The following is a 16,851-nucleotide window of genomic DNA, read 5'->3' as shown; positions in this document are numbered from 1 at the left end:
ACGGCGACAAGAAGACGAACACAAAGCCGAAGTGAAGCCGAGCAATTCGCTCACAGCTGCAGCTTTGGCGCTAGCGAAGTTTACGCTGAACGCTGGCACTATCATTGGCGTTTTAACTGTGAACGGTTGCTACTCGCACTCGCTGGCGGATTAACGGCACATAGAAATAAACAGATATATATATCTATATATATATATCTCAAATATATATATATTTATATATACATATATAGAGAGTTATTATGTACATGTCTGCGTAGAAAAGAGGAGGCTGAAAAGCAGCGTTCAAGAAAATCCATCTGTATGTGTGTTGTTGTTGGTGCGCCGCTGCGAAAAATACAACAAATTTTCATGTATTTGCACAAAACGTTGGTTACATAAAAAAAGAAAAATTCTCGAGGTGATGATGCAAAAGTGTCAAAAGAAAAAAATCTATCTACCCACAAAAAAAATAAAATAATAATGTTAACATAAAAACACAACGAATAAAGGAAAACAAAAAAACCGATTATGCAAAGTTTTCGTTTGGTTTCCACATAATCGTCGATATGCAAATCAAAAACAAATAAAATAAAAGACTGTTTTAATTTGTGATTATATGAACAGCGTTGGCAACGGCGACGCCAAAGGCGACGCGTCGAGGACACTGTGACAGCACCAGCAGCAAAAATATATCCTTGTAAAACTTATATACATACCGAAATTCGATTTTTTTCTTGCTGCTGTCCATTAAAAAAAAGAAAAACCTAAATAACTTGATTCTAAAATGGAACAATACATAAAACAATCATGAAAAACAATATTCGATAATAATGTATTAACAAAATAAAATGTTTAAAATATTACATAAATGATAACGCTAAAAGTAACAAGGACTTATCTAATGACACAATAAGCCATTTTGTAGAGCGGACAACGCCTTAATACTGACGTTACATATTAGAATATCGAATAAATGTGAATTCTATTCAATCAGCTAAGTCTAGTGCCATCCACTTGTGTAATCAATATGCTTATATAAACCAAGTAATAGCGTTGCAAGTTCGAGCTTTGACCCACCCTCTTTGCTAACACAATGCCAACATTTCAGTTTTAGCATAAAAATTCCAAAATTGCATTAAACTCTCTTTCACACACACACACACACTCAAACACACGATTGCGGGGCTAAATTGTATTGCCTACTTTTGTGCGCCAGCCTTCTGCTAGATATTTGCCCAGCCTTTTTTTTGCCCGCCATCTTCATACGGCCAGCAGTCTTATGGCCAAATAGCCACAGGCACAGAGCTAGATTCAGTTGGAAATTTAGCTATAGCTATAGCTATAATAGCCGTTGTTGCTGAAGCCGCAAACGTAGCCGAGGCCATGCCTTCTTTGCGCTTTCTCGGACGCGTTGCGCAATGTTCGCTGCCAAATGGCAGCGACGTCGCCGGCGGCAGCATTAAAAGTAAGTCAAGCAATGCGAGTGCGTGAGAGCGTCGCTCTGTCTGTGTCTGTCTGCGTAACTGTGTTAGCACAAAGAAAAGAAAATGAAACGAGACTAGGAAAATTCGGAAATGGGAAACGAAAGGAAACATTAAAGAAATCTGAGCGAACATATTCAACGATAAGCGCAAATTATATTTTACATTTGCATATTCCACAGCGCCTTGACCGGTCATCATCGTTTATAAAAAGCGTTGCACTTCAATGCCTGCTGCGAGGATTGGTATTTGAGCAGCTGAGCTAGCATATCATAGCATAGTTAATCCAGATCTGCAACTGACACAAGCATCAGTGCTTCGGAGGAGGGCTCCCAAGGGCTGTTCTGGTTGTCATTAGGACTGGCGCCCAGCTGTCAACTTTTATGCCATAGCCCATCTCAAAATGTTATTCTGTACAATTCCAAAGCTGCACCAAAAACCTTCCAACGTCTTTCCAGGCGCTCGCAGCTCTCACTCTCTCTCTCTCCTTCTATATCTCGCTCTCGCATTTATATTTGCCCTTTCAGCAGCATTCTTGCGCTTGGTCTCCTTCTCTCTCTCTCTTTCTCTGTCGCTCTGTCTCTCTGGGGAGTCTCATTGCGCAAACTCACTTTGGCTTTGGTAACTTTGGATGCTTTTCCACGCTCCTCGTTCGAGATTACATAACAGTTGGCAGAGTGTGTGGCTATAATCGGTAGGCGACTGCAATTTGTTTTCACGCAAATGGCAAAAGAGTTGACCAAATTAGCACAATTAATTAAGAAAAATTCATAAAATATTCACTAGAATTACCAGCAAGTGTGTTAAACTGTTTTCCAATTGTTAGACTCGACTCTAAAGCGAGCTTATTCACATTTTTCCCAAAGTGTCCTTGTGGAAAAAGAAAAGAAAACGCAACAGCAATAACACTTACATACACAGCAGGCATATAAGGACACATAACAATTTTTTCCATTAGCGCAAAGCCCAAATGTATTTGTAATGTTTACATAAGCACCAAACAAAATAGTTCAATTACGACAACATTAAGCTTAATGCAGTTTCAAAAAGAGGCTTACACAAATAAACAGATGGAAATATTGATGAGGAGGATGAAATCAATTTATAATACAAATAAATCAAAAGAAAATTAATACAATACAGAGTGTGAAACAGGATTTATGGATACTTAAGAAGATTTATCAAAAATGATTACTATGTTATGTCAATAAATGCAATTGAATGTGTGCACCTCATTAATCTAGAAACAAACAAAAGTGCCTAACCTATACATTTTCGCATACCTTAACACCTCCCAACAGGTGGTAAGGCAGGCAAAAACTGAAATCATTTACTCATAACCTTTAACCTTATTTCTATTTCAGTAACCAAATAAATTTAGCGCAAATCTTAACACAATACTGCTACGAACATTCAAAAAACCCATAAAAAAATGTTGTACCAACGCAGTTGATTAAGACAAACACACAAAAAATAAAAAAAATAAAACCAAGAAACCAAAAATATAATAAATATACATAACCAAAAACCAACACCAAATAAAATAAATTAAAATAAAACAAAAGTATTTATAACGATAAGCGATTAAAGCCTAAGCATTAATAGTTTAAAACTAGTCTAACTGACAGACAGAGACACCCTTCTTTGACCTGGTGCAACTGAAACCGAACAGTTCTTAAACCAAAAACCAAAAACTAAAAGAAAAAAAACAACAAGCTCTAAAATGGCCGACAAGAAGATTGGTGAATACTATGCACCACCGCCAAAGATGGGCAAATGGGAGGGTTTCAAAAAATTCCTATGGAACAGTGAAACTAGCCAATGCCTCGGACGTACCGGATCCAGTTGGGGTGAGTACACATCAAAAAATCTATATCTATACTAGAGCATTACTAACAGTAAGTAAATGAGCTTCAGCACTACTTGTATATCTTCTAAACAAGTGCGTTTGCTGTCACCTGTCATAGAATCAATCAAATGACGTATACGCCCGGGTGTACATTGTAGTTGATATATACATATTTGGGGGACATCCAAGGGCACGTCTAGCATGTTGCTAACGGACTTAGACTAGACTAAAGGCAACTAGCAATTTGATACCCCTATTTATTTTGTATTTGTTAAATGATTTGTTTCGATTGCTTTCGATAACAATTAAATATTTTAAAATCTGTGTGTAAATTCAGATACTAAGATAATGCAGAGACAAAAGAGAGCTCTGTTGTTACTACAATTGTCAGCACATGCAACCATATTGTACATACATACGTACACATATATTTAATTTCAACCTTCGTGTTTACCCTCTTAATGCGTATCGATCCAGTGGGCTCATTTCGTATGCCATGCACAATAAAAAGTCACGTACTTTGGGCCAGCAAATTGGCTGCCAGCACTAAATATAGAAGCTAATATTCTAGAGGAAACATTTAAAGCACATGCGCTCCGTCAGTAATTCATCAGTTACTCATTCGGTCAGTTAGTCAGTCAATCAAGCGAGCAGATAGTCAGTCAACCTATTCAGAAATAGTCAAATTTTCAATACTAAAAGTTACTTCTAACAATTACATAACAATTTCAGCAGACGGGTGAAGTAAAAGGTCTGAGACAGAGAGTGTTTTGACAGTTGAGACTGTATTCTAAGTGGCCACTAACTGAACTGGCAGCAAGGCAAACATGACTAATCATTTGATGTCGTGTGTAAACGCCATGACCACAAAATGTCGAAAAAGTCGTAAATTGTCAATGACAAAAGACAATAGGGAAATAGACACAAGGAAACCCAAATATGTGAAGTCTTTAAATTTGGGAGTTCTCTTCTCAATACTAGATATTTTTATAGTACTGCTGTAATACGTCAGACAATTTGATATTGTAGAGAGAAAACTAGTATGAAAGAAGACAAGTAGAAGTAGAAGACAAATCAATGTAATCTTAAACCTCTCTTCGAATCTGAAAAACGAACACGTTCAAACCATATAACTGTGATTTTGCGATCAAACTAAGCGGTTTTCATCAATTTCTATCATACGTGTTATTTGACTTTTTATTGATGCGAGTATATACACACAACATAGTTGTAGATAGCATGACCATCCCTATTCCATCTGTCAATTTGAGCTGTCTCAGCTTTACCTCACATCAGTTTAGCTCAATTCAGCTCAGCTCAACTCAGCTCGGTTCAGGCACGTGCTAGTTGTTTGTTGGTTGGTTATTTTTAGCACTTCCCTGCGAGGAGGGAGGTTAGTAATTTTTAATGGAATTCAATTTGTGATGCTGTCGCATCGCTTGACAATATTGAAATATTGATGCCATGGATTCTGTGTGTCAATCGATGTCCGAGATAGATTGCAAAGGTCAGTTACTAAACGTTGGCTGGCTTGACGCAACCGCCTCACCCGAAGTAATTACGAAATCATATTGCAAAAGGTGCTTTGATATGCTAAAAATAAAATACAAGGTAAGCTTCTATATGGGCTTCAGTAACTAGTTAAATAACATAACAAGTTAAACTATCTCGTCTCTCTTTTAATAGTTAAGCCGCTTGTGTCAATAAACCTTTGACTATTAGTCTAGCTGTGGCATAGAGTTCTTTGTGAATTGCCTATAACCCAGTTTTGAGTCAAGAGTGGGAACTGAAACCTGCACTATCATCATTCGCTGCAAGGAAAAGCAACTCGACAAAAAATCAATTCTAACCTCATTCCATAGCATGTTGTACACACTAGCAACTGGCAACTGGCAGCTGGCAGCGCAATCAGCTTAGCGCCAAAATGTGGGCGTGGACTAAAAACAATTTTTGCCTGCTGGCTGAGGCACGAAACACTGTGTCTCGTCTTTAGCCGCTGTGCAGTTGCATTTACAGTGGCTGTTGCATGATTGCTTTGTCTCTAACCTACTTAGTTGCAACTTGCGTGTTGCTTCTTCAGTTAAGCACTTAGCACCCCATCAACAACTCTCTCTCTCTCCCTCTCTCTCTTTCTCGCTTTCGTATTTGCCTCAGACAAGTGTTGGTAAATACGTTTATATAAGAGGAGCTAGTTTTGTGGCTCTCTTCATGCTTTCTATATTTTCAAGCTTTATTTATTATTTTATAAGTGAAAAAAACTAAATATCTAAGAAGTTGATTTTAATAATTAAGAAATGACGTTTTATTATTTTAATGATTAATGAATACAACTGAGGCTAATGAAAGAACTAAAGGATAAAACAGAAAAACTAAAATAATACAATTATAAAAAGATTACTTTCAAGACTAACTAAAATCCAATTTCTATATGTAAATTTAAATTTCTAAAAAGAGAGGTGTCATCTCTCTTATTTTATCCATTTAATACTAATCAAAGCATTTAATACTAACAAATGCTGACTTTAAATGCAAAAACAAAAAAAAAAAGAATCAGAAAACATCTCAATAAAACAGTTTCAATTGTCTGACAGCAGACCAATTGAAAAGCAATCATTTCGAGCGACAATTTGTCATGACATCAATGAGCTCAATTCGAGACGTTAGAAAACGCACGAGACATCTTTTTTTTTGTTTGGTTTTCTTTTGTATCGAGGTCTTGCAATTTGCACTAACCCATCAATTTGAGCCGAGTGCTAAATAATGTGCCAAAATCCAAGTCATACGAATTGAACAGATGCGACTACAAACCATTTCATTGAAGTGGTTGACCTCCACAAACTGTCAGTCTGTTAAATAGTTTGCACTGGATAACCTATTATTCAATCGACACTCCAATTAGCATGAGGCTCGCAAGTCGATTGCGTAAGTGCATTATAATGAGCTAAAGATTTTCTTTGTCCAATTGCAGACATCTTTTCCATCGACCAGAAGATACAAAAGAATTCGCAACAATCAAAGTTGCATGCTTCAAATTGAAAAACTTTCAATGCTCTTAATTGAAAAGCAATTAAGAACAACTTTTGTGAGCTACCGGCTAGGAAATACTCTATTACATTCTATTTTCCCATTCAAAGAGAAAATTATATAAAACGAGCTTTAATTAATCCATTCTCAGTCGTTGTATTTTCACAAATGTTGATCTACCCTTTAAGGGTGCTATAAATTAATTATTTAATGCCTAGTCGTATTTATTTACGAAGGCGCAACATGTAAATACCTTGGGAAAACTTATTAGCTCTTCATGATTGAAATACCTTTCCCAAATTATGCATATGAATATTAATAATTATTATTAATTATTTGTAATCTACGTAATCGAGCAAATAACTTAAATGTTTTCCATTGAGTGAGTAAATTAACTTCAGTATGAACTACATTTAAAAATGTAAAGTAAGTGTAAAATGTAGATGAAAATGATAAAAACTACAACGTTGAATATTTTAAATTAAAAACTGAACTAAAAGTCTTATTTGCATTTAACGTTTTTTACGAAAATTAAGGAACATAAATTATATAAATTGATCATTTTTGAAATATAAATCACTTTTATATTCATTCTTATCTAGCACATAAAAAAAAGAAGAAAGAATTTTATAATATATCATTCCGTTATTTATTTGTTGGATTGTATATTATTGCGCAAGTTGAGGGCAAAGTATATATGTATATTTTACATATATAGTGTCTATGTTTATACGATGTGGAAGCTTGTGTAAGTGCTTTTGTGCAACATAACCCGGGGTGCTGTGAATCCTGATGTTGACAGTTGTATTTTCTGCTTCATTTTACTGGTCATTTTTCCCTTCTTTTTATGTGACAGCTGCTGTTTTCTACCATTAGTTGTGTGGGTGTAAGTGTATGTGTATGTGTGGGTGTGGGTGTGAGTATGAGTGTGGGTGTGTAAATGTGCATGTAATTTTTGTATTTTTCTGCAACTGTCAAAATTTGCAGAGAACCCGAGGAGAGCACTCACTGGCCGAGTTCCCAATTTCACACTCGTTGCAGCCACAGAAAGGTAAAATTGAAACTGAAATTAAAAAAGGGAAGAGGAAGAAATGGCCGCAATTCATTTGTATGCCTATGCGTGTGTATGTAAATGGTGTGTGCAGCAAGCAATGCATTCACACGCACACACCCACACACAGAAACAGTCTCCCACAATCAGATACTCACCAATACTAGTCCAGCTCGTTACAATTTTGCGGCAGCTGTGCAAATGCCAAAGTTCAGGCGAGAGACCTGCAAAGCCAAAAGGAACGAGAAAAAGAGATATAACAAGATAGATAGAGGACGACAGAGAGGCACAGAGGTAGAGAGGCAAAATGAGCGAGAGAAATGTTGTCGCTGTCAGAGAGTCCGCGCACAATGCTGCGTATACTTAATGTTCCACTGAGACCTGCCAGGTGCTCACTGGCACAATAGCACACAAACATATACACACACACACACACACACACACACAGTCATATGCATAGAGTGGAAAAGAGAAGGAGAAACTCGCGTAAATCAATCGGATTTTAACACAGACCCTGCATAACTAAACCGAAACTGGAGAAGGCAGCGCCAATCCGTCGCCTGGCAACCAAAATAAATCAAACAAAATAGCACAATTTTTTAAGCATGCCGCTCTGATTATAATTATCATGGATAATTTTCATAAATCGTATTTCATTTTAAATATTAATAAAACAGGAATATTTATGCAGGGGGATAAAGCTGCAAAGTTGCTTTATTTATATTTGTGGAATCGATCATACTAATGTTAACATAGTTTTTTTTAATATTAATTTTTTAGTATTGATTGCTATGAGCATTGAGCGCAGAATATAACACATTTTTGATATTATATAAAAATATTTTGTAATTTATGATGAGATAGACTTAAACACACATATTGTCAGAGATATGTGTACTCTGCTGTTTAAACTAAACAGCTGTTTTGTGTACCAAGACGAACAACAAATTTTAGCAACTTAACAACCGTGCACATCCTCTAATTCCCTCTTAGTATTATTGCCTTTTCCATCTCCCAAAAAACCTCAAACCGAGCATCGTAGAACCAAAAGCCACTGCGACCGCTGAAACCAGAGAAACCAGAGCAACCAGCTCGTTAAGTACAGAAATACACTTAAGCATACACACACACACATATACAAAGAGAAGTGTAAGCACACGCTGACATACATACACATATACGAGTACATATTATATACCACTTGGAACAACAATAAGAAAATGTAGAATAAAAAGCACAACCAACTGCAAAAAGGAACTCCTTGTTCCTCCTTCTCTCCTTGTGCACGCCTCATCACTCGCTCTCGCTTCCTCTCTCTCTCTCTCTCTCTTTCTCTCTCTCTCGCTCTCTGTATGAAGCACAGAAGTGCTCGAAGTTAGCTTCAGTGTTGCCATGCAAACCTGATTTTTATTTAACTGCCTACATATAACGTTAGTAAATTACGTAAGGCTATGCAAGCATTTTCCCCGTCTGGCTCTGTTTGCCGCTTCGCTTTCAATTTGAACGCCTCAATTGACATGGGAACTGAACATCTTTAATTAAGTTGGCAATTATGAGGAACATTAACTGCAAACTTGCGTATGCTTTTTTATTTTCTTAAACGATTCTAAGATTTTGGATAGGCGATAAACAAAATAGAGAAAATTGCCGCTCTTGGAATACTGTCACTGAGAAATGTATGCGCATACTATATAGAGTATAGAAAATCGAAGTGTAACCCTGTTTTTGACAATAACTGTGCTAACTGTCTTGCCATGCCATAAAGTAACGCAAGTTATGGGCTCTTTCTATCCATGTTTGTAAGTATCATACGAGCGTACTTATGTCCATGCAAGTGTGCTGGTATTAGTGTGAGTATATGTGTGAGTATGTTTGTGTATGGCCATGAGAAAGCTTTGCCAGCGAATGAGAGAGACAGAGAGAGAGAGAGAGAGAAAGAGAGAAAGGAAGCGTGCATCTCAAATAGCTTGTTGGGTCGAATTAACAATGCGCATGCGTCTTTTTTGTATTGCCAATACTTTCCAACTTGCCAACTAATTGACCATGAGAAGAATTAATGTTGCCAGTGTTTTCAAGATGACTTGAAAATTAACGAGTTGCATTCGCCTAAATATGTTTATCATGATGATTGATTGATGACCGACCTCAGAATGTTTCTTCGGCAGTTATTTAAAATGAAAATATATTTTTGTAGAAGATTATAAATTCAAATTTTCGAAAATTCTTTGCACATTTTTCTTAAAGCTTTTCTCCTTGTCATATTGTGTTTCCTAAGTTCCCACGATTTTCACATATCTTGGATAACAACTGATGATTAATGGGTTTACAAATTACGACAACGCCAATGTCAATTCCGACGCAATCATACATTTGTCTTTATGAATTGTCGAGTCTTTAGCATTGCATGGCGTATACATAATTTACAACCTACAATGGTTTAGAATTAACTATTTAGTAGTGGAATACATCCCAATTAAATATAATGGAAATGAAAGCTTGAAACTAAGAAAGAAAAGTCACTTTCAGTTACATAGAACTTAGCGACCTTTTAATCACTCTTAATTATAAAACACAAATGCCAGAATGACAAGCCAGTCAACTCTACGGACAAGGGTTTAGTTTGCACATTCCACCACCCACTCCCTTAAAAAAAAAAAGATGAAAAAAGTTAGTTCCTTGCCCTTGCAATGCCCCAGCCCAACTTGCAGCCAGAGCCAAGAAAATGTCAAAAGTCGTGCATTGTGTAACGAGCTTGAAGTGGAGTGAGGAAACATAGGAGAAGTGTGACAAGCTGAAAGCTGGTGCCAGAAATAGCGCAACTGCCAATTAGCCAAGGGCACAATGTACATATAGAGTCTGATACTTCGTATTTGAAATTTGACATTTAAGACTCAATAATCAAAAGCATCATGCATTTAATATAGTGCACTTTAAAAGTACATATAATGCAGTAAAGTAAAGTAAAAAGAAACATATGCTAAAATCGATGAGGTGCTAAATGTGGGGTTGTCTTAAAGCCGCAACGTTTAATTATGTGGTACCTCAAAGTATTTATGTCACATTGTGGTAAACATTAAAATGACTTAATTGCTGTCAACTTAATTAAATGCTTTGACGTGATTGGTTATGTGCAAACCAAACGTAATATTGATTTCCACTTCTTCTTCCCTTTCAGCAAAAATTCTACTTTTCTATATTATATTCTACGCGGCGTTAACCGGATTCTTTGCTGCCATATTCGCGGTGTTTTATCAGACATTGGAGGCTGATAAACCTAAATGGATGCTTGACAATGGATTGATTGGATCGAATCCAGGTAAATAATAGTTAACTAATAGTTGAAAAGAATATAAAGTATTATTCAGTTAGCTAATAATTTGCATATTTCGAGAATTAATGAGTATATACAAGAACAGGCGTAACTCATAAATGCGTCACGCCTATAAACACGCATGCCGAAAACCAGCCGAAAATATATGCAGAAAACCATAACAATTTAATTAACTAATTGGATATGAATGTGAACAACTAATGTGAACAAAACTTGTCTGGTTGATTCCCTTTGCAGGACTTGGCTTCCGACCAATGCCCCCAGAGGCGAATGTTGAGAGCACTCTTGTCTGGTACGAATCATCGAAGAAGGACAACTATAAGTATTGGGTTGATGAAACTTCATCATTTCTGAAAGGTAAGTACAGCAAAGAGTAACTTCAAAGAGTTTTGACTGATTTTGCAATGAGATGCAGTGGGCATATTTTTGAATTGTTTTTTGTTTTTAATTTTTGTGAATTTTCTACATACTCACATTTGTTTTTTGTCAATAAACAATAAACAATAAACACAGCTCACAGTAAGTGAAACAATTATTTTTGTAAAACACAAACACCTGAGTACTTATTGCTATAACTGATTGCTAGATTTAATTTTGGAGTCCGAGTGAAGTGATTGAAAGATGGAAGTTTTCAACAATACTAAATAATAATATTCATACAATATAACATTCATAGCTTACGACGATTTGCCCAAGAAGAATCAAGTGAACTGCTCATTCGAGAATCCCCCCCCGGTGATGGAAAAGTGTGCGGTATTGATATTCAAAGCTTTTCGCCCTGCACTGCTGATAATAACTTTGGTTATCATGTGGCCCGACCCTGCATATTCCTTAAGTTGAACAAGGTAAGTTCGTAGAAAATTTGTGCATTATTCAAAAGCATTTATAAATAATTGTGTAATTATATAGATATACAATTGGGTGCCAGCAATTTACAACGATTCAAAAGCTTTGCCCAATGACATGCCCGAGGAGTTGAAACAGCACATCAAGGAAAAGCAGAGCCTTCGACCAAATGAGGTAAACACGACTTATTCATCGAGCAATCGAGCATTATTATGGTTTAATTAATAATAATTATTATCTTTTAACTTAGACTGGCGTTGTTTGGGTATCGTGTGAGGGTGAAAATCCTGCTGATGTTGAGAACATTAAGGCCCGCGATTATTATCCTCGCATGGGTTTCCCCCATTACTACTTCCCATTCCAAAATATTGAGGGTTACATTCCGCCAATTGTTGCTGTTCAATTCACCGTCGAAAGTAAGTACTACAAATTATTAGAATTTTGCATTTTTACACTGCCTTATGTTAAATACTTTGTAAATGCCAGCTAGAAAATGCTGTTAAAATCAAGATTTCATAAGAAAGAATGTGATCGACTGTGGGATACCCGCTAACCATTTTTGAATAAGAACAAAATAGTGCGGTATTATTCTAAAAATATACTGAGTTAATATACAACAAATATATTAAAATATACCAAAGACTATATATGGTATATTAATATATTATTATTTTCAAATAATACTATATACCAGATATATGTATGTGCTAGATTATTACACATAGTATTCGATTTGCGGGGGTGGAAGTGGGCGTGTCACAAATTTGAAACAAACTTGATCTACAACAAATTTATATCCCTATCTCTTACAGTCTTTGAGATCTAGGTTCATGTAGACGGACGGACAGACGGACATTTCTATTCGTCTCGGTTATTGACGCTGATCCTGAAGGCACAAAGTTATAATACCCTTCTACCAAAATAGCCTGTATATTAATGATAGATTACTATCATAATGTGAAGAAAAATGAAATAAGAGTGTCCAGAATTTCAATCAAACTCATACCAAAGGCTAAATGATAACTCTACCTCAAATGTGTTAGCTTCCTTTAGCCATACAAAAGAAATGCAAACAAAGAAAAATGTGAAAAGACAAAAGAAAATATCAACAGACCCAATTTTACGCCACAATAAATATTAATAGAGAGCTCCAGGGCATTGAGTGCGTCAAAGAGGATGAAGTTAAAGGAGAAGGAGCATTGTAATAGGGATGCAATAAAGCTTTCAAAACGGATGAATTTCATTCACTGAGCTATGCACGTTTTCTAAGTCATTATTTCGCATTTTGAAGCGTTTAGAATGGCAAAAATGGGTTAACTCACAACATAAATTATAGTGTTCCATTTACAAATGAATTCATATCTGGATCACTTGACAGAGGCTTAAAAAGTTTTAATAGTCACAACATTAATATAAATTTCTTGTATACTTGTCTTAAATTACAAATCTTAAAACGATTATTTCTTTCTCTGCTTTCTTAGCTGGCGTATTGATCAACATTGAGTGCAAAGCCTGGGCTCATAACATCCATCACGATCGCTCGGATAGGAGAGGATCCGTCCACTTTGAGTTAATGGTCGATTAAGCAAATCGCAATGGGATAGTATCACAAAAAGGCTACAAGCTTGAAGAACAGCAACAGGAGGAACTGGAAGGTTACGGATGGAAGAGTGGTGGGCGTGACAGAAGTGAGAAGGATCCGCTAACGGACAGGAGTGACGTGACATCAAATAGGCCTACAAAACAAGCAGATAAAGATGAAAATAAAGCAGAGTCACGTTAAACAAAAATATAAAAAATAAAAAAAGACAGTGACAAACACACACAAAAAGTAGCAGCAAGCAAAAACAAAATTGAACAAAAAAGCTAAAGTAATAATAATGAGAAATAAATACAGCAACAACCAAAGAAAAATCTAAAACAGAGCTACAAGAATAAAAGAAAAGCAAAAGCAAAAGGAAAGCAAAACAAAACAAAAAAACGAATAAATTAAAATAATATTATTAACTCTAGCGCTAAAAAGCTAAAACTACCCAACGCTATCAATACGCTCCATACACATGCATACACACATCTACACAGACACACGCACACCTACAGACAAAACCATATAACTTAATTTGTTAGGAGAATTTTATTTAGTTAACAATTTAGGCAAAAATAGCAAATGGTTAAAATTGGCAAAACACATAATTTAGCGCAAATATGATATTAATAAAAGAAAAGAAATGAATTAATAAAAACCAATTGTTGTTAACAAATTCTACTTTGTTTTTGGTGTAATTTAATAAAGATATAAACGACTAACAGCGCAGCGAAACAAATTATAAACAAATGAATGCAGCAACTGTTCTTAATTCAATGAGAAACGTGTTAAATAAAAAATAAAAACAAAAAACAATTATTTATATTTATAATATTTAAATAAATACTTATATATGAAGAAACAAAAGTAAAAAATAAATGGAAAATTGGAACGCATATATAAACACAACATATGTATACATACATAATTGCATACATTAGAAACATGATCCAACCAACCCAAAAAAAAAAAAAAAAAAAAAAAAACAAAAAAAAGATCAAGTATATAATTTGTTTAAATTTGTGAAAAATTTAAACTGTCGGCATTACTCCCATGAACAGCAAGAGCAAATCATAAAGAAATGTATAACAGCAAATTTCTAAAGCAAACAATATAACTGTAGATTTAAAAAATACAAAACAAAACCGAAACCGAAACAAATGAATAAGAAATTAACTGCAAGGCATAGTAAAGAAAAGTAAGAAAACTAAGACGCAGAATATTTGATAAACACAATATAAACAAACGCATATAAATGCAAAAAGAAAACCCACAACAACACATTTAAAATTAATACTCTTCACTTATTATGAAAAACCAAAAACCAAAAAACAAAATAAAAATAAATAAAAGTAAAAGTAAAATAAACAAGATCATTAATGTGAAAATTGCATGAAAATAAAAAGAAATATACAGAAAAAAAGCAAAAAAGCAAAAAAAAAAACTATAAAACATAATAATAATTGAGGCAAAACCGATAAATATAGCTGAAAGTAAAGTACAGAGTAACTGGTTACAATAAAACAAAAAGAGTATATAAAATTAAAATATATTATGTATACAAGGAATCCCAAAGAAAGATTAATAATAATAAAACGAACTTAATTTAACTAAACAACAAAAAAAAACCCTACCGTTTCGATATAACATTTTTAACAGCCATCTCTTAGCAGACGTAGAACCAGAAACCAGGGGCGATCCAAATAACCGACCTTCCAGCGAAAGAATGTGAGGGCAGCACCACAACAGATACAGATACACCTTCCCATCCATCCACTGCTTAGGCAACTTTTTGAAATGTGTGTTGAAAAATTATTTTCTATAATATATTTTGAATATTCGTTTCGCAAATCGAAAATATGTTTCTTTAAGTTACAATTTACTTTGATTCTTAGTAAAGCTAAATTCATATATACGCCTCAACTAACTTAATAACTTTCTCGCTCTATTGAGACACCCCACCCCATAAAAAGGAAAAAAAAAAAAAAAAAAAATTAAAAATAATAAAAAAAAAAACAAATAAAAAGCTACATCTCTTAACTGGCATACTAAGCTTTATAACTACCCCCTTTTACCATCCAATTAACTAGTGCTAGTCTAAAGTATAAGAAACAAATGAAAACCCAAACCAAAATGATTATAAAATTAAACATAAAATGTTATAAAGTTTTGCTACAGATGAAGCAAAGTCTCTAAATAATAGTTTAAAGGAAAATGTTATACTTAAATATATATATTATAAAATTATAATTAAAAAAAATACTTTTATTAAATAATTTAAAAGTATCAAGTCATAGGCAAAATCTGGTTGAATTTTCCCCATAAAAACGGGATAACTCTTTTGTGAGGAACTTGGACTTTTGGATGGCAAAAGGCAACGTTGTTTATAAACCCTTTCCTTTACCAATTCAAATGATTTAAACAAGATAAACTGTTTTATTTCTCAATATTTGTTGGAGTCAATAATAATAGTACGTTGTTAGTCCAAAAGTATCAAATAGTTTCCAGAAAATTTAATACTTTAAAGACTTTCAAAATGTGTAATAATAAATTCGACATGCAACCAAAAACTTGTATGCAAAATAGTTTTCGAACAAATAAATTTCTAGTGCATGTTTTCCTATAAATTAAAAAAAAAATTACAAAAAGCAAAACTAAGCAAATAGTTAAGTAGTGAAAATAAAATGCTGCAGTTTGCAATAAGCAAATTATGTAAACACGAGTTGTGAGAACACTCAATTTTTTTCAAGCAGTCGCGGGCAGCCGTAAAACTATTAAAATGCAAATATTTCAAATAAATCCCATAGATATTTGTTGATTATTTTCAATTAAATTGTTTTTGTTATTTCCAACCCGAAACCGAATTACTACGCACAAAATTTCACCTAAATAATCTTTATTTTTCAACCGGGCAAAGTGTGTTCCCAAAACCGCCGATAAATATTAGTAGTTTATATAGGGTAACAAAAGCTATAAAAAAAATATAACAATTAAAAAGTAAATAACGTATAATTATATAAAAATAAAAACTGCCAAGTAAATGTTTGACCCTCTAGCGCGTGTATTAAAATTTCCACAAATTTATGTAGAAAAATTGGCTTTTGAATTTTTCAATTTCAATATGATTCATTAGGTATCGGCAAATGAGACAAAAATGTATTTGCACCAAATGCTTGCGGATCCAAAATGTTGCATACTTTGTAGCACAATTACTAGCATGCGGCAACTACTAGAACACACTTAAAAACATATTTAACAAGAATATATATGTATAAACTGCCATTTTTTACACCAAGTGTATGGAAACAAAAAAAACAAAAAAAAAAATACAAAACAAAACAACAAAAAAAAAAAATGAAACACGATTCACGTGACTCTTTTGTGTGTAAACAGACAACTTACGTAATGAGCACAAGGCAACTACAATAAATGTTCAACCATTCTCAAAACGCAACTTTTCCTTTATTTAACAATTTCACCAACAACAAAACAAACAATTACTTATGTTTGCAGCTTTGGAGACACTCTGGACGGTGATGCTGCTGCTATTTCTATGTCCGGCTTTATAAAGCTGGCCAAATCAAATTCGTATCAAAATTGTGGCAGATGTTAATTTCAAGTTATTTGACGAATTTAATTACCTATTTCAAAGCTTCGAAATGGAAAGTGAATTATGAAATGTTAATGGAATAAGAAAATGTA

At 34.3% G+C, this 16,851-nt stretch overlaps 1 protein-coding gene across 1 annotated transcript; it reads left to right on the top strand.

Annotated features, from left to right (window-relative positions):
- Positions 1-148: 148 nt before the first annotated feature.
- On the top strand, positions 149-16,509 carry LOC133838248 (sodium/potassium-transporting ATPase subunit beta-2). The gene is given in 9 exon segments (XM_062269294.1): positions 149-400; positions 2,828-3,313; positions 10,563-10,703; positions 10,956-11,075; positions 11,395-11,453; positions 11,456-11,563; positions 11,628-11,738; positions 11,815-11,980; positions 13,046-16,509. Coding segments are annotated over 8 exon segments (936 nt in total). The 5' UTR covers positions 149-400; positions 2,828-3,186; the 3' UTR covers positions 13,150-16,509.
- The last annotated feature ends 342 nt before the right edge of the window (positions 16,510-16,851 follow it).

This window comes from Drosophila sulfurigaster, chromosome 2L (genome assembly GCF_023558435.1).
Source record: "Drosophila sulfurigaster albostrigata strain 15112-1811.04 chromosome 2L, ASM2355843v2, whole genome shotgun sequence".
Taxonomy (NCBI): Eukaryota; Metazoa; Arthropoda; class Insecta; order Diptera; family Drosophilidae; genus Drosophila; species Drosophila sulfurigaster.
This window is presented reverse-complemented; position numbering and strand designations above follow the sequence as displayed.